This window comes from Perna viridis, chromosome 6 (genome assembly GCF_037379345.1).
Source record: "Perna viridis isolate PV_CMFRI_1.1 ecotype Kerala chromosome 6, ASM3737934v1, whole genome shotgun sequence".
In the NCBI taxonomy this organism is placed as follows: Eukaryota; Metazoa; Mollusca; class Bivalvia; order Mytilida; family Mytilidae; genus Perna; species Perna viridis.
Window position 1 is genome coordinate 20,000,001 of NC_142450.1, and position 19,726 is coordinate 20,019,726.

Genomic DNA, 19,726 nt, shown 5'->3' on the forward strand with positions numbered 1-19,726 from the left:
TTGTTTACGTAATCAATGGATATTGTAAGCATTTGTTTCATAGATTTGAAATGTAACGAATGAATACAAAGGTTGTCATATAGTTAAAACTTTAAAATTCAACTTTGTTTATATCTGTTATTCATATTAGATCTTTTTGACACGTCCTTGATTATAACGATTATAGAGTCCTTTGCAACAGACTTCGTGTAACAACAGTATAAGCAATTGGCATTTCTTACGTAGAAAAAAAGTCAGTGAATAAAAAAAATTGTTAAAACACTTTTCGAAGGCAAATAATAAGCTTTGATTTAAAAATTAAATGATTTGTTTTATTATCTGCTGATAACCAATGAAGGGGATTTATACCTTGTGTTAATTAACAAGTGATTCATAATAATGACATCATATTTTGTACCAGACTCGCCTAATGAGCTACCGTGACAATAACCATGCTTTTATGAATCATTCTTTTCAGGATGCAACATATCAACTGTTCCAAAAGAATCGAAATAGTCAAGAAGAAATTGTTCTTGCAAACCAGAAACTTGGATATTGTGTTGGACTGTTCAATGAAGATCTTCCAGTTCTTGATGAAATAGAAGCAGTTGCGGGTTTGAAAGTGTCTTTATCACTGGTTGCAAAATATGTGCATCTTCAATATACTTCATCGAAACCGCTTGATGTTTATGTGAAACATTTACTTGAGGCTGCTGGACGTCTATGTGAAAACCCTAAATCTGACTGGCCAAGGTATTTTTTCATTTTGTAATTTTTATAAATAAATGCTAGTCTAAGCAAGAAAGTGATCACCTGCCAGAATCGAAATCAAATAACTCTCAACACAAGCGTTTTCAACATGCCTGATAGGTTTCTCGATTCAAAGTATATTCTTTCTTTTTAAATATGTTATGTGATTTAGTAAACCAATGACAAGACGAATACAGATTAAAACTAGATGATAAAAACCAGAGGACCATAAGTACGCCGTAATGATGGTTAATGGCATTGGATTGTAAGAAAAATGTTTAAAAACGACGAGAAAAGTCACTAGGTGCCTGTTATTTAGCGTAAATTAATTGTTTTAATGGGTATTTTTTTAAGAATGGTCATCAACACAATATTTAAAACTGACTTTACTGAATTTAGGAACTTTGTGGGTGGTTGTTGAAATGTCAGTTTCAACAGACATCTCTCTGTCTAAAATCTATGAAATATACTGAAAAATAGATGTATTTTTATCTTAATTTAGGAGAAGATCCCATAGCCTATATTGATTCGATGTCAAATATACAGCTTTAAGCTATTGGAATATTTGAGGAACAGCTTCATAAAATAGCTCTTCTAACTAGGTCTACAAATTCTTTGAGGGGCATGAAAGTGTACCAAATAAATGAACAACGCATTTTTCACATTTTTACAAAACTATTTTCTTTTTTTACTCAATAAAAAATGATATCTTTATATGAAAAAGAATTTACTTAATTCAGACTACCGCCTTAATAAAATGAAAATCTGTGACAAAAAATGTTGTCATATTTATTCTTCCTCAATGTTTAAATCATATACTGCTATTGTGAAAATATATACCCTATATGTATAATAATATATTATTTTTTTTTGCATTTTAATTCTTCGATTCTAAAAACTCCAGGTACAAACAGTAATATTGTTACACAGTTATTGAATTAGGTTTCCAGATATATGACTTATAACTTAAGTTTTAGTTGATTGAACATCAAAGGTGTGATTCGAATATTTTTAGATACTACTTTGTGAAAGACATTTGCAGGAGGTTTGGAGTCGAGTTTTATCAAAAGTTGTTACAAAGAAAAGAGGAGCACCTTAAATGGCTTTGTATACCAAATTTTGAAGTAAGTATTGACTTTCTGTCTTATTTTGTGGATAATATTTGATTTTACAATAATGCTGAAATGACTTAACTTAATAACTCATATAAAGTCCTGATACTAAATTGGATTTCAACATAACGGCACACGTTTTAATTGCCTCAAAAACCACGAATTTACATATGCTTTGAAATGATTTATTTTTCTTTTTCACTGACCAAAATATGAGAACGAAACTTTAAAATGGAACTTATAACGAAAATAATATTTTAAAGTTCAGTAAATATAAATAATAAACCCCTAAAACAATAGAATCCGGTTTAATATTCTTGTTGTTATAGTAATGTATGTATTGTATACTTAGTTTCACAAACAAATAAAACACGTTGATTCAAAGTTAACCACATTGTGCCAGCTACAAAAGTGTCTTCCTTCGATTTATCAGTTAGACAATTGTTTTCATGATTCCTCTTTTGACTTCGATACAAATTTTAATGCCCCTGTAAAGTCGGGGAATATTATTTCTTCAGTCCGTTTGTATGTCAGTTTAGTCAAAGAGTAATCAAAGAAACTACAATTCTAGCGGAAATCAAAAGAATGCGATCCAGGAACAAAGAACAGCGTTGGAATACAGACGGACAAACACACCAAAGAACATATACTAACCAAATAACATTGAGGACGTGTGATTTTTTCTTAATCATAAATCTTATCTTTGTCCCTGGGTTAATCCTGGGTAACATTCTTTTGATTTCTGTTAGAATCTTGTTCCCTTGATTTCTCTTAAAATTTCAAACAGTTCTGATATTCCGTAAGGTGCACTGTTACAAGGACTTTATAGCTGTCTTCTACATACTTTTTAAGCTACATTTTAAAATTATATCGGAATGTTTAATCATGCAATAAAAGTGTTAAAAGTCAAAGGAGGTTACCTTATTTTTGTTGAGCAATTCCTAAAAATACACATTGTGGGCTTACCAATCGAATTATTCAATGGAGTTATATAGCATTTTTTCAGACATCAAGATCAATAACATTGTATTATACATGGAAAAGCACCATTTGTTTCTCAAAGATATACAAAATTTGTTTAGGCATTCGTACTACATTTTATTTATAATATGCATATGTCTTTGTTTTTAAGGTTTCGAATCTATAAAAAAAATTATGATGTATTTGTTTTTGCAGGTAAAAGTGGGACTAGACAGATATCTAATAAGTGGAGGCAAATATAGTGAGATTATGGGTGTGATATCGGAACTTATCAAACAGCAATCAGAAAATACACAATTCACAATTGCTAAGGTACCGATATTGACAATCTGTTTTGCCGCTTGATTTTGATATATGATAATGCTTATATATTTATAAACAATTTGAGTAGTATATAAAACTTCATATCAATTGAACAAGGTAAATCAAATATGGCTGTCTGCAGGTAAAGTTATTGATGTGTGTCACTCAGGTATACGTTCGATAAAATAGTTACCCTCACCGAGTAATGAAAATTTTAATAAGATTTCATTGTGAAATTTTCTAAAATTATACACACTAACATATTTTGTTATTTAAAAATGCATATATATTTTACAGAAGGGCGAGTCGACCCAGGTATGGAGAACGGAAATTGCTCTTCTTTTAGCTCTTCATCGAAAAGTGGCAATGAACGACTTATATCATGAGGGAATGGAAAAGATGTCAAAAGAAGTATGCTCACAATTTTGTTCGTATGACTGCATTCCATTACATGATCTATAATATGAAGCAATCTTTATACTTCGTAAATATTTCGTGACCAATTTTGCAATAAATTTTCAAAGCAAAAGTTACCCGGTATACAATGATTAAAAAACATTTCAACTTTCTTTTTTGAACTTAACGAAGAAAATTATGAGCACAAACGGTATTTAAATTCAAATGTTTGTTCTTTATAGGATAAGAAATGCTTGCAAAAGACAGTGGTATCTCCCTTTCAGCAGGAGCAAATGGTATGCATTTAAGCTATTTAATGGCATCCTTAGCCTCATTTAAAGTCTCATTAAACCATGAAAGATCAGTTCTATATTAATATGCATATCAAGTGTTTTTTAAGTGATAGTACTTCATTAAAGGGAACGGGACCATCAAAATAAACATTATCGTTTATTAGAATACGTCTTCAAGAATGTTCTCCAATTTACATTATAGCTTGTTTTAATTTCTGTGTAATCATACTAAATCATTTCATCAGTGTTGCTTCACGTAATCGATATTTGTTTGTTTTGTTATCTTTCTCGTCCAACTTTTAGATCAAAGCAGAATCATTCTACATCGATCTAGTCTGGACTTCCTATTATAGTTTGTTATTTTAAGAATCTAATTAGTTTTTGTTTCTCTGTAGACTTCTTGTCCACAATTTGCCACCCTTGCTTTTTTCTGGCAATTTTTTTTTCATCTAAACATTGGCTGGTTAGAACTAAGCCAATTTGAATTGCGAAACTTTCAAAACTTCCTTTGTATTAACAAGACGCCAAAAAGGGATTAATTGTAACATGACGCGATGCGTATCTTATCATACCCGCAGTTGAGATGCGTGTGGATAATACATATGGCAAACATATGAATTTCCTTGATGCTATGTGACATTATGGTTCCTTTATGGTTTGCTACCCTTATGATGCAATTTATGATAACATGACATAAGGAAAACAATTTCGTTAATGTTTTACATTAACAGGTGTTGTTAGAGATGACAACAGTTTTCATAATTTCATGTTTTGCCTTTCAAGGTAGAACTATTGTCTGCAGTAATTGAAAATAGAGTTTGGAAGGCTGATTGCAACGAAAATATTTCCCAAGGAATGGACTATGGACAACAGAATGTATCATGTCTCCTGTTTCATTTTTATGTGGTTATCCTCAAATTACCTGGTCTGACAACCTTGTTTGCACCCTTAAAAAATCTAGCATGTTTTCCGGCAAAAATGAAGGCTAGTATATTTAAAAAATAATATTACTTTCTCAATAATGCTAGGAAACAGTTTACATCAGAAGTATTTTGATTGATTAACACAAGATCTAAATTACAAATCATGGACCGTTCTTTTTAAGTCCCATCAATGTTTCCGAATATGAAAAAAATATATGTTTATCTACAAGTTTTCAATTATTTTGCCTTTGTAAAGACAAATATTTCAATTTCTTGTTTCATTGTAATAGGATTCCTTCTTTCCGACAATGCCAGATGATGACATTGCTATGCTTACAACCCTTATGAGAGATTATGCTACAGAGCATAAGATTGGTAGATGGTATTCAGATTCTACGATTGAGTTGCCAACATTTTACAGTAAGCTTTTTTTTCCATTTTCTTAAAATTAAAAAAAACGACAAAATAAAAAAAATCACTTTGTTGGTTGGACACAAATGTAAATCCTTTTTGACTAATGTATAATGTAAATTAAGTATAGAACATATATTGTATATACATGTTCAACATGCACATAGTTTTCTGATTGGTCTAGACCAAGAAGGCGATGTTGCAATAAAAGGGGTGTCCACCCAAAAGTGTCGATTCCAGAGTTTGGATATACATGTCTACATTGCACATTTTTATTTCCTCTTATATATCATATATGGTTGAATTTTCTTATGGTTATGTATTTCTCTATTTTAGAATGTCCAAATGGTCATCCATACATTGTTGGTGATGTGAGTAATTATTTTCGGATGAGATGTTGTTTGATTCTCGCGTAAAATATATTCATAAATGTTCTCTTATTTCATTGGTCGTCCTTTTTACAAACAAGATCATTTATATTAATAATGTTCGCTCTTTTGCTCCTTTTGCAGCAAAGTGTTTTTTCATAGTTTAAGATTACAGTGTTTGTGTCCCAACACATAAGTACCGATGATGCTATATTCGTTTCTAACACTTTTCACATAAATAAATATTGTTTGTTTGATTAGTTACCCCAAGATTGTCTCAAATTTTACCACAAAATTATCGGTTTAAGTTAAGTTCGTGGTTATGTCAAAAATCTTCAATTCATATCTAAGGATAATCTTAAAATTGAATTATGTTATTCATATTATTGTATGTTTAAGTGTGGTAAAGCCTACACTACAATGAAGTGTGACTGTGGAGAAACAATAGGAGGTTCAGGTCACATCCTACTAAACAGCAATTCAGAAGCTTCAGTGTAAGGCTTTTTACTTTACAGATTGGCATTAGTTAAATGAGTGAAGTGCAGTATGTGCTTAATGTACTAAACCCATATGCTTATTAGAAACTGATTTTTATGAAAATCCTACAATACTTGATCTCTGACTCCAAATATAATTATTGACAATTTTATTAATATATCAGCCACAAGTGGTATAGGTAGGTTCATTTATACAGTTAAGAACAATTAGGAATAAGTATATTACAGAAACCAGTAAAATTGATTTGCTGTCACCTTGTTCTTTAATTGAGCATAGTCGCATGCAAGGCTAACTATAGACGTTCAGTAAATACGGAATAGGTATCAGACAATCTGGCAGAAATGGATCTGGGAAGTTATTTCTTCGTGGACAGTATATGTAACCTTTAAATTAATTTGTAATTTAAAAAAAAATGCACATTCAAAATTAAAGACAAATATATATGAAATTATTTACAATATCTAGATACGGTGCCTTAACTTAAAGAAAAAATGACAAGTTTTTACCTATCCCATCTCGCCCCTTTCATTGACCCTTTTTTCAGTTACTTAATAACTGTTAGATTTGCCTAACTTCTATTGTAATATCGATAGTAGACTGTAAATTAGAGGTAATTACCAAGTTGTCATTGATATACTGTTTTTTTTGTTTTGTTTTTTGTTTTTGTTTTTGTTTTTTGTTTTTTTTAATTCGTTTGTTTGTTTCAATTTCATCATAAAATAACTAAATAAATTCTAATCATCTGACTGATTTATTTTAAAAGAAAAATGTTCCAATTACTTCGTTGATATCATTTTTTTTTGTTTTATTCGTTTGTTAGTGTTGGTATGGTTTTAATGCTGCATTTGTTATTGTTTTTCTTTTTATTTCAGAAACAAAACGGTTACAAAGGGTCATATTCTAGGAAAAGCTGGTAGTAAAATCACAGAATTGCCTTCGATTCCACGTAATAGTGTCAACAGGCCCTCACTGGCAATGTTGCGACTCCTAACACATATGTCGATGTTTGTAGGAGCAAATGTTGATCGTAAGGTATGTAAAAAGTATGATTATGACTATTAAACATTTTGTTAATATCTAGAACGTTTTTTTTTTCGAAATCTAATATCTAGAACAGTTTATTTGATTTTTTTTTTCTATAAGCAAGAAGTATCTGAGAAAAAAAATAAATAAACAAAATGTTTACAAACCACGGTTCTTAGATTATCTACTTAGTGGTTTCTTGAATAAATCACATCGTAGGTTTGTTAAATACTTTTTCGATATTAAGAAAGAAATTATCTTGATCATATAAATGTTAGAACATGTTTTTTTTCTCAATAGGTAAATATTTCCCACAACTTACTACATTTCAGGCAGTTCATGAATCTATAAATCTACTACAAGAAGGGACTTTGAATGATGATGAAGTTCCAGATTTTCTAATAGAACATATCAAATTGGACCTTGAATCACTGCGTCAGATTCTTGGAAAGGGAAAAGATGATATTTACTCGATAGTTCACTACTTTTTGACAGATGTTGTTTCAAAGCACACTGATGCATTTATAGGTAATATGAACTATATTGTAGAGAAATTAGCAATTAAATAAAACTTCATTTCAAACGGAAAATGCTAAAATTCCCATTTTACAGTCCAGAAAGGAATTGAATCTCGTGAATGTGAAGGTTTGTGTTACTTCAATTTTATGGTATCAAGATTGTCCAAACGACAATTAAATACATGATTGTTTTTTCTTTACTATTCAGGTCATCACTCCGATGTCGAAAAGACTAAATAATTTCTAATTAATCCTCGCTAATATAGAAAAAGCATTAACTACAGTTGGTTGTATGTTCACGAACTGATATGAAGTTGTTTGTATAATCTTGTTTATACTTATATGATTAAAACTTAGGAGGGATATTTTGTTATTGTACCGGTATTCAAATGATCTATAAAATCTTTTGGGAAACTGATAATAAAGTTTTGTAAGTGAGACGTTAATCCAGTACTTTATCAACAAACTTTCACAACAACAGCAGTTTTGTGGCATGGAAGTGAAAATGAGGAATATGTAAAAGACACATCGACTCTACCAGACTTTGAAAGCAACTGCGAAATGTTATATCGGTTCAACAAAACAGGCAGTATGCTATTATGCTTATCAAATAAAAAAGTCAAAATAACCCAAGATTACCAAAAGCCATCGACTCCAGACTATGGGCAATCGCAAAAGGTTTTAAAAATGTAGGCAACAAAAAACATAAATAAAGAGGCTTGAGTCAAATGCAAAAGTAATATAGGGAACAAATATAGCAAGCATTAAACAATTCACAACCAAGTACAGGACTACGAGCAGTTTTTAACATGCCAGTTCCCGACTATATTTGAGCTATATTTGAACTGATAGGAAGTTTATGAACCTCGAATAGCAATTTAGTCAAACCAATTCATATCGTGTTTAAATCATTACTTGCGTTACCAATATCAAGTCAATATTTCATTTCAAAACTATGATTGAAGAAATAAGTACTATTATTTGAAGGGACTACGATGTTCATATTTATTTTGACCCTAAGCGCAGTTGATAGCGAAGCTACCCAAAGGACCAAAACCTAAAAGTCATAAAATTTCTGACCAACCAAGGAAAATGTTTTTCCCAATGTAATCTAAAGTATTCATGTACGTTTTGTTTATATATCATTGTGTCCTTTTTAGACTGCTTGCAGGTTTGTGTTACTTCAATGTAGTATATAGGATTTAATACTTGGTAAACTGCCATTTCAGCTGAACACCATTTAGAAGAAATGTGTGAACTCAAAAGTGAAAAGAATCGTTCAAATTGGGAAGAGATGTTTGATAAAGAGTTCATTCAACCTTTATTTAAGGTGGGTTATAAACGAAAATCAAAAAATCAAACTATGACTGCACATTTGAAGAATTGATAATGCTTTAAACGTAATTTCCAATTCCGTCCATGGAATAATAATACATAAGGGTAACACTACTTTGAAAAAAAAAGAAATATTAGTACTTCAATTTATACAGACAGAGTAATCAAGGGAACCAAGGTAAGAGCGACGATCAAAAGAATGTAATCCAGGGACAAAGACCAGACATGGAAAACAGGCATACACAACAAAGAACATGAAGTAACTAAAAGCTTACATACAAAGTAACAAAAGCAAATGAGGAACTCTGACGTCACTAAAAACTGGGAGCATGGACCGATGCACCGGTAGGGTAAGCGTCCTCTGCTTTTCTAGAGACACCCACCGAATTGCCAAATAAGAGTCAAGTCCAGGGAAAATAAAAGGGGAAAGGAAAACTATGACACGTTGAACAAATAAGTTTTTTAAGGCGCAGTATTGAGTAAATCTAAAATTGAGTAAGAACTGAATAGTTCCTGAACAGTTTTATTGCATGCATGATGTAAAATTGTTCTATTGTAAATAATTTCTTTGCCTTAACGGAAAAATAAGGTACTACCATACAGTCAATGTCGTACAATGCAGTGCAATGTAAATAACTCGTTACTTTTGCTATGTGCTTGATATTATGTTCGCAGTTTTTTTTATCACTTCAAATTGATGGGGCCTTCAATTTTGTTGACCCAAGCATATGTTGATAAAGTGAATAGCGTTGAAATGATAAATAAACATGAAATTGTGTTTTATCTAGAATTTAGACAATGTTATCGAAGAGTGCAATACATTAGTCACATCTGAAGAACATATTGGTATGTATTCTTTCTCACAGCAACTTAATAATATTGTTTTGATTATAACAGTTTGTTTCAATTTGTTTAGTTGTTGATTTTTGTTTTGTGCTATGGTTTTTATTTTGTTTGAGCTCAATATCCTTTCTCAGAATATATAGAAAAATAAAATAATGAAAATTATTGGATTAAAACTATCATGTATTAATTTATCAAATTGTAGGCAAGGATCAACTAGTAGAAATGGTGTATGAGAAAAATGTCCAGGAACGTTCAACTAAACACATAAGTAAACATCGTGACCACCCATCTGTGTGGAGGTTCAGATCAAGAATATCCGTAGAACATCTATTGCAAATGTTGAATGCTAGTGACAACCATTTTCCGCTGTTGCATGCTTTTCTGAAAGAGGTGTGTAAAAATATTCAATTATTATAATTGATGTCTGATCATTCTTTTATTTTTTTTTAAATTATTTTTTTTCGTTTATTTATTTTACTACAAAGAGAACGTCAACGATAACCTCCACATAACACATGGTGAACTGAATACAAAGGTGTTTTTAAAGGATACAAACAAATATTCAGTAATAATTTCATTATGTTTATGCTGACCCTTCCACAATATTTGTCAATATTTGATTTAAGGTCTGCCAATACAGTATTGATAAAATAAAACAGGCAATTGTTCTACATTTGTTTATATACTACTTGTAAATGCCAGTAGTCATTTTCGGCGGTATAAGTGAAAATTGAATATCGCAAATTCAAGTCATTTCATTAAAACATCGTTACAAACGAGTACAAGCGAAGTTGTATTGTTAACGTTGAATAAAACGACTTGATAACCTGAAATAAATACACGTTATGAGTTGTGAACGTACAACATTCAGCATCCTTCTCGGCGGGAAGAGTTACTTATACCGCGGGTTTAAACCATACACTTGTGATGGATGAAGAACGTTAGAAAGGTCGCAATGTTGATTTCAATCGAACCGATTTAATAGAATATCACTGGTACTTTAGTTAAAGTCTTAAACGGCAATTTCGGTCTGAACAAGTCTGACTTGTCTGAACATAAATTTGTTAAGACTAGTTCAGTCGCTCAGTAGCAATTAAGACTGTTATTGGCCGTTACCATTTTAGTCTTGTTCAGACTTTTTGAGTCGGTTCAGTCTTTCTTATCCAGTACCTGTTCAGTCACGTTCAGACTATTTCAGACTTGCGCAGAAAATGTTGTGTCAGGCTGTGGTAAGATGTTTTAAGTCTCTACTCCGATCAAATTACTATTATATTTTTTAAAAGATTTTTTAACATTTAAAAAAAGAGTTATCTCCCGTAAGTTAGCAGGTCAATGTACACTATTTAAACCTTTCCTTTTTTTTAAATAAGTGAAATAATTATAGTAAAAAATATTAACTAATGTTTGAATGTGAGTATTACGTAACTAAACAACAGTAGTCGGAATGTCTTGCAAAGCAGCATAAATTGATGTGTATTTACATTTCTTGGGATTTTGATAATACTTCCACAGCCCACATCAAGTCGGTCTGCATTCGGAAGTCTAACAATAAATCCATATGTAAAACCAAATCGTGAAATAGGAAAAAAAAGCATTCCACAGCATCAATTTTATATAAACATTACGAATTAGTCAAATTTATAGACAGATATAGTTGGTGGAGCAGAATATTTTTTCTTTCATTTATTCATATTTATAAAATTTAAGAAGATTTTCTCAAATTGATAGGGTGCTGTCTTCCATGTATCGCATGTTCGTTTGTATATTAACCTCCTACCTCCAACCCCAGTAAAAAGTGCTTCTAAAAATGCTTTAAATATTTTATTTCACAATCATAACTACAATGACATCACCTTGTATCTTATATACACACAACCATTACAATATACACGTGTTAAATTCTGTTACATGTCATTCAGGCTACATCTTGTATATTTTGTCCATAACACATATATCAATTAATTGAATTGATATTCAATGTGTGGGTTTGTATTCGCTTAATATATTTATTGTGTCCACTTTAAAACACAAAATGATACAGCAAAATTTTATGTCCTCTTTTAAAGTTTCTTTTATCTTGCATATATTTGTTGGATATTTGATGAGACGTATCATTATTATATCTTATATATAGTTATGTTTGGTAAAAATTAGTTGGGTATACATACTTGATATAAATTAATTCGTGTGTTTTTGACAACAAAACAAAAAAAAAAAAAAAAAAAAAAAAAAAAAAAAAAAGAAACAAAAGGAAGTATTCTCACAAAAACAAACTTCAAATATAGTAATTATACTCATCTTGCGCATTGAAAACATCTAGAGTTAATTAGTAGCTTGTGTAACATGAAGACCGTGTACAACCTTTGACTTACAAAGTGCATGGCCAATTCATAAGTCTGGCTGTCTCAACCTGATACATATATAGATTAAGTAGCTAATCGTCATTTATGGTTTGATGCGCCAGTATTATAATCCGATACATGTATATAAGTATTTCTGTAGAATAGCGTCACGCTACACATGTAGATGTATTAATAAAAGTATGTATTCGAATATATTTGACCGTCATTTAATAACTACAGTGGTCGATCCAGCTGATTCTGGGTTATGTAACCCCTCTTGACCCTTTTTTTAAATTTCTGCATTAACCCGTGATAGTCAAGTAAGCATTACACTGTGCGTTATCGATTAATTAAGCGCATTATGATTTGTTAAATTCCTATTAAAAGGGTCTACGAATCTATGCACTCAAATATTGCAATTTAATAATTGATCATATTAAGGTACCAGTATCGTATTGCATATCCCTGAGCGGGTGTACGTCAAAACATGGATGCTATAAAAATATAGTGCATTTTCTTTTTGCCTCTCTACAAACTCATGTTTTGTCAAAAGACATGAACAATGACTTAAAAAATAGAGCAAACATCACACTGTAAGATGAAGAACTTTTTTTAAAAGAAAATCTAACATAATATCATAAAAATGTTCCACTGAAAAGGTTGGTTTGGTGAGTTCAAAACGAAAGTGAAAGTAGGGAAAATGGCTATTTATAGTTCAAGACTACTTTAAAAAATCCTAAAAATATGCACTTCACTATAGAAGTCTATGGGAAAATTAATACGATACTGAGACCTAGTAAGCCAGTTTTTCAAGTAAAGTTGGATATTCAGCAAGTGGTCTTTACCAGCTGAAAAAGTAGTACCCCAATGCAGGTAACACTTTTAAGATGAATTGGCCAACTTTTGAACCTGATTTTTTTTATGGTAGCTCTGTTTTTTGCATTTATGGTTAATCTTTACCAAATTTGGAAATGCATTTTGTTTTCATGAATTTGTAGGATATCAGTTCAATAAAATTATTATCTTGACTATTTATGATGAGCATATCTATATTTAGGTAACCTAAAGCAAGTAATACTCCAACACTCCTGCATAAAGGATAGTTTTCAAGTTACAACACATTTTAAGTATGTGGTTAGGACTTGAAAATAGTCATTTTCCATACATTGCCTCTTATATATGAAAAAATGAATATTTTTTTTATTTTTTTGTTTTTCTTTCAAATAAATAGCTAAAATGAGTTGCCATATAACTGTGTGGTTGATTTAAACACAGAAATGTCACAAAAGTCATCAGCCAATTTTTTAGTGGACTTTTTTTAGTGGTTCAAATGGACAGATTCTGATGCGGCAAGAAAAATAATTGTGTGTTTTCATAAAAACTGAATTTTTTCAAAAAGTATCTAAAGCAGACAATTGTTATTATAATATTTATACCAGTAAACTATATTTCTTGCATCATAGCTATCTGTTTTAAAGAAAAAGTCCTTTTCCTGTCAAATTGAGGTCCATTTGTATCTGCCTGGGGTACCAAAATGGCTTAAAATCTGTATTTTCTGCATATGAAAAGCTATATTTTTTTTAAAACTATGATATTGGTATAATTTTTTCTGGATTTATTATAATTGAAATGACCATATCTATAGTTTAAAACAGTTGGTTGTACCGGTCATTATACTTTACTTTAAACAAGAGGCTCCCTTGAGTTAAAGACAAAAAAGGAGGTTCGGATATTAATATTTCCATATATGGAACTCACAAGTGGAGATTAAATAATGATTTGGAACTCATAGTACAGCTCATGTATCTACCATGTCAGAATAAACCACAAAGTTGCTTAGTTTGATTAATGCAGCAGCTTTTTATCAAAAGTAATATTTTCTGGCTAACATTGAGATATTAGTCTTATGCCTGGAATAGGGTACCTATATAAGAATTTTAATAGAAAACTCATGTTTGTAGCAGGGCAATGATATTCTGAATTTTCAGTATGAAAATGAATACTCTAGCAGAAAAACAACAACATTTAGGATTATATTGAAATGTTTATTAGTAATAGGTACCAGTATCGTTTTGCATATCCCTGAGCGGGTGTACGTCAAAACATGGATGCTATAAAAATATAGTGCATTTTCTTTTTGCCTCTCTACAAACTAATGTTTTGTCAAAAGACATGAACAATGACTTACAAAATAGAGCAAACATCACACTGTAAGGTGAAGAACTTTTTAAAAAGAAAATCTAACATAATATCATAAAAATGTTCCACTGAAAAGGTTGGTTTGGTGAGTTCAAAACGAAAGTGAAAGTAGGGAAAATGACTATTTATAGTTCAAGACTACTTTTCTGTCCAATCTTCGTGGACTCACCCTATTTTCTTTGCGGGAAATTATTTTTTCACATGTCCTTAGATATGCTACATAAGTGAAAGTTTTATTGAATCAATTTACATATTTTTTAAAAAATCCTAAAAATATACACTTCACTATAAAAGTCTATGGGAAAATTAATACGATACTGAGACTTTAACTCAATGTGCATTACTTTCATTCACCCGGGACGTAAGTATACACTACCTGGTTAGTCTATCCCGATCGGCTTATTTTCCCCTTCAATAATATGCATAGCCAGAGAAACCCAATATTGGCCTTGTCACTGACCTTTTACGTAGTTCAAAGTTAAAATAAAAGACCCTTCCAACTTTTTTGCATTGAATTACGCGATGAAATGAAAATATCTTCTTGTCCGAAAAAAAATACATACATGTTCAACATATTTTCCCTTACATGTACATGTGGATGTGGATGTGCATGATACAAATAAACACGAAATATCTCGTTTCGAGAGGGAAAGAAAAAAGTCTCGAATTAACTGTCCATATGATTATTACACCCTAAAATCAACATAGATTCATTTATTGACTGAGTCACAAAGGTAAAATTAACCCGTAGCATTGTTGCATGTGACTGTATGTACACAAATTTTGTCCTGGGACCATCGTGTTGATGAACCATATTGACTAATATTACTATAATAGTTTTAATTTGCTGAGTATTAAGTAACTTGTCTATTGACCATAAAAACCGGGGGACTCGCATATGATTTACATTTCATTAAGTTATCTGTTTGGGAAAAGTTCAAGAATCGAAAACGGCAGATGATGTGCTTGCAGTAGGATTAGTCTGTAATATATAGTAACATGTAGATTCCGAGGGTTCCGCCCTTATGGGAAATTTTGCTAATTACGCACAAAAATTAATAAAATAAATGAGCAGCTAATAGCTTGGACCCCCCTCAAATTCATCATACCTGTATTCGACTCATATAGTGTGGTAAATATACTTAAAATATACTTAAAAAGAATTTATACGGGGTAGCAAGATCAGAGTATATATCTGGACTATTCGACAATGCACACGTATATCCAGGGACATATAATTATATTCAATTTAATATAAGTGGACTTGCATACTAGTAGTATACAGGGGGTAAATATAGTTATATTCCTATTTTCTATGTCTGGTTTCTGTAACAGAATAAATTATTACTACCTTGAAATTGGGTACGACACCGGGATCGGAGGAGAGGTTCTGGAAGTGTGCTGGGTAATTTTTGTGATGTGTATTCACAAATACTTGAATGTGAAATATTTGTTGTTTGAAAATTAACAATTTAAAAAGTTAAAGAAGTTCGTAGTTCTTAAGTTGATAATTGTACCCCAAACACATAAAAACCGCGACAATAGTCCAAAACTTTGGGTGATTAACCGTTAACGTTTATTTGTAGTGAGTATATCATTTAGTTACATCATACATCATGTTAAAGGGCGGATTCGGGATTTCAGATTGGGGGAGGGGGTATTAATATGAAGAGTTGCAAGACAATCGGGAAAGAGATTACTGAAAAAAGCAGATTTCTTGCAACAAAAATCCCTAATATTATGGGGGCGTAAGCCCGGTACGCCCTTTCTTGGATTCGCGCGATGAAATATGAAATAGCTGATATAGGGCTGCTTACAATATCAGGGACTTATATATATATTATGCTTTTTTATGATCTCTGAAAATAGTTACTGGTTACTTCTCTGTATTTTTGTAACATGCTTGTGCGTTTGTTGCGTTTTACTATATCTGTTCTTTCTTGTTTGCTAGTATATAGTGTGGAGTATGAAGCATTTTGCTTCATGTCTTATATTTTAGATATACACCAGGTGAGGATCCTAGAGAAGATGTGCCGGGCGTATCGCCCACTCAACTTAGGAAGGAATAATTGCATGGAATGACAATTCATATAATTTACACTCAATATTTTCTTATTTCATACTAAATGTATAGTATAGTATTACTGCATAAGGTTTTCCATATTGGACAAGCGTAGACGAGTTCCTATATTACTAACCGAGGACCAATAACTTGGCCAATATGAAAAACCATACGCAATTGTGTCTTTATTGACTAACTAGTCCAATACACTAGGCCAATATGAACTTCAAGCAGTCCAATATGACATATTGTACGGAGACCGCTGAATTCCGAATTGGACGACTAGATCCCGTATTGGTGCACTTTTTTATTTTGTATTGTATCGGCAGTTTTGATCATATTTAGGCTAGTATTCGAACTTTAGTCGTAAATTTACAGTTACTTCCTAGAATTCTACAAGTATTCATCCGCTTAAAATTACGCATACATTGTGCACGTGAAAAGGGTGTCCAACTCAAAGGCGGCAGGACCCAGATATTCTTAAATTGGAAATGATCTTTTCAAGTGTTCAATTTTTTTTATTATGTCACAAAAAGATTAGCTTTTTAAAAGGACATCAATTAGGACGATTTTGAAACAAAAAAAATATTTGTCTTATTTTCCTTTACAAGATTGGCAAAATTATATGACTCTTATACGTTCTGAAGATTTTTGCATGCATATGTTACTGCTGCAAGTCGTTGTTAATTATATTATTCTGTATTTACCTATTGTATTACATGTCACTGTAGTATCATAGTTACAGATTTATGTTTATGCAGTACAAGGGAAAACTACATGTATAATATTCAACTAAACGGCAAAACTTGGCAATACCTTTTCAGCTTTTAGAAATGTATCAGGGACTGCATATGCATGTAAAATTATAGCTTTACTACTTGCGGTCCTAATTCCATGCATGTTAATACATACATGTACACTGTACATGCATATATTCTCATAATAGGGTCAACAAATTTTGATTGCCACTAGGAATATGGAGAGGTGGGTAGGTTCGGCAATTTAGCATCTTGTGGCGGAGCGCAAATGTTCCTACTCCGATAGAATACCACAAATGGTTCTTTAACGTTCGAGGAACGTGGCATCTTTCCCAAAACATTACACCACTATGTTTTGTTTTGTTTTGTTTTTTTTGTCACGACTTCCGTATTATGGCTTGACGACCCAACATGTAACATGCCAGGGTTACCCCGTGTACGCCTGGGACACACAACCCAGTTGACCTCCGGACCCACACGGGACTAAAGTTTGTTTAAATAAAGACATAAAAACCCTCTATTTAGCTTACTGTACAATGCATTTAAACTTTGCACTTTTTTCAAAATGAACACTGCTTACGGGATTCACTGTAAAACGAAAGTAGAATGCATCATTGAAAGTGCCATCCCGCCGAGGCGAATAGCAGCTATTAAAATTTCCAGTTCTAAATTTAAAGATGAGGCTCAGTTTTGTCATGAAGTTAAATATATATATATATCTTTGGTTTTGTATTACTTGTTAACAACACATTGCGAGAGCTTGAATCTTTGTTTAAATAAAATGAAACTATTTCCCTAGATGTCCGGATAATACAATAGTAAAACAGAAATATATCTGTTAAATAGGAGTGTTTTTTTTTCTTTTTGTTGTTGAAGATTTTAAGTTGTAAACGTCTTATAAAGCCGTCTTTCGAAATTAAATTCGGACATTAAATCTTGTCAACTGTATTATCACCGCATGTTTAATATTCATTCTTTTTACGTCCAAATATTTTGTCATAGTCACTTTTTACGTATATCATAGGTTTAATTGCAATACAGTTATTTGATTTGGTTTGATTGTTTGGTTTAGAGTTTGACATTAACTACTTCGCCCCTGGGCCGAGATTATCAACTTACGACCGGGTATACAATACACACGCATGTCAAGCGAATTCACAAGGGGCCTGTCAATACGATTTTGATAAATAAATGTACACGCCCTGCACTTACAGTGTGATATACATGTAATTAACAGCCCAAATGCATTTCATACTGTTTCTTGTACTCTGCGTATGTGTATGAATCTGAATATATTTTTAAAAAGTTCAAACAGTAGTAATGCCTGTGCTTTCCGTGGTTCGTTAGACGACATACTCCAAGTAATCATAAAACTTTTTTTCCTACTAAACCGGGTCAGGTATGATAAATACACATCAAAGCTGTTGTCAGAGACGTATGTCCACAGCCAGTCCATAACTGTTTATATCTATTCTAGCAATACAAGCATGTATCTAATCATATGTTGTGATTAAAATTTTACACTGGATTATGATAATACCAAAATCACACTAGCCCCTACAAATTATTAGAGGACATTTTTTTCACTCAAATACAGTCGAGTAACAAACTAGTTTTCAGGAAGAAGTTTGTATGCCCCAAACAATTGCCGAAAAAAAATCTATCCTTGTCATCTTGTTTATTGTGCATGACTTGTATGCTACTTTTATTTCAATTTTCTACAAACCTATTCTATTATTTATATTTTTAATGATATTTACACGGAATAAAATGACAAAGGGGTACGAAGGTCATTAAGGCCTAAATCAAGTCTTATTATTATAGTTTCATTTCGGGTGAACGTTTCTCAATTTAGATTATTTTGCTACATCTTGTTTGTATAAACCCAATATCTGGAAGTAATATTTGTGATTAACGTGATTTGTAATGATCTTAAAAACAGAAAAAATGCAGTCTTTGGTGTTCATGAAGACATTAAAGGTACATACGGTTTCTTAGGGGTACTTTTTAGATACTTTTTTAGCATTTCAGAGTTATCAATATTGTGCAAAATTATGAGACAAAAATAGAAATGTACAATATATTCAGACCTTTCAAATTCTGAATTTAGACTTTAATGGCTACACCTGTAACAAATTGTCGGTACATCATTTGAGGGTGTATTGTTTTTTTTTCTCTAAATTGTAAATACATGTATGTCCACATACAATGTATGAATGATGGTGTATTTTATACCTATACCCAGAGATGTTATTCCGCACTCAAACCTCTTTTGGTACGGCGAAAAGAGCATACTAGATACGGATGCCGTACCAACAAAAATTATTGGCCCGATGCCAACCGTTCCTGCTGCATTCCTGCCTATACCTACAAACACTTGAAGCTGCTTCAACCTCAAATCATATATATATACCTACATGTACATATATCTCAATTGCATGAAGATATATCGGGGTTTTTCGAAACTTGCGTCATGATATTTTTAGGGATAAGAAGTAGAGCAGTTCTGTGATTTTTTCCACTAGTGTTGTTAAGTCTACATTTTTATTTGTCAATGCCATGTATGCATACAAACATTTAAAATCAGAAACGCGCATATTTACATATGTAATGGGATTATTTTACCGCT

At 31.7% G+C, this 19,726-nt stretch overlaps 1 protein-coding gene across 24 annotated transcripts in view; it reads left to right on the forward strand.

Annotated features, from left to right (window-relative positions):
• The window catches only part of LOC148613996 (E3 ubiquitin-protein ligase rnf213-alpha-like), a 146,888-nt gene that overhangs the window by 112,378 nt on the left and 14,784 nt on the right, over nt 1-19,726 (forward strand). For 22 of the 24 annotated variants that reach the window (XM_088587701.1, XM_088587696.1, XM_088587704.1 and 19 more), the window contains 14 exons: nt 458-732; nt 1,745-1,853; nt 3,018-3,134; nt 3,423-3,536; nt 3,764-3,817; nt 4,598-4,798; nt 5,028-5,157; nt 5,485-5,519; nt 5,916-6,010; nt 6,887-7,046; nt 7,370-7,565; nt 8,785-8,885; nt 9,679-9,736; nt 9,939-10,126. In XM_088587701.1, coding sequence (XP_088443827.1) covers nt 458-732; nt 1,745-1,853; nt 3,018-3,134; nt 3,423-3,536; nt 3,764-3,817; nt 4,598-4,798; nt 5,028-5,157; nt 5,485-5,519; nt 5,916-6,010; nt 6,887-7,046; nt 7,370-7,565; nt 8,785-8,885; nt 9,679-9,736; nt 9,939-10,126 — 1,833 coding nt within the window. Of the gene's footprint in view, nt 1-457; nt 733-1,744; nt 1,854-3,017; nt 3,135-3,422; nt 3,537-3,763; nt 3,818-4,597; nt 4,799-5,027; nt 5,158-5,484; nt 5,520-5,915; nt 6,011-6,886; nt 7,047-7,369; nt 7,566-8,784; nt 8,886-9,678; nt 9,737-9,938; nt 10,127-19,726 lie in introns of those variants that run through there. The other 2 variants (XM_088587713.1, XM_088587717.1) reach the window with 2 other exon arrangements.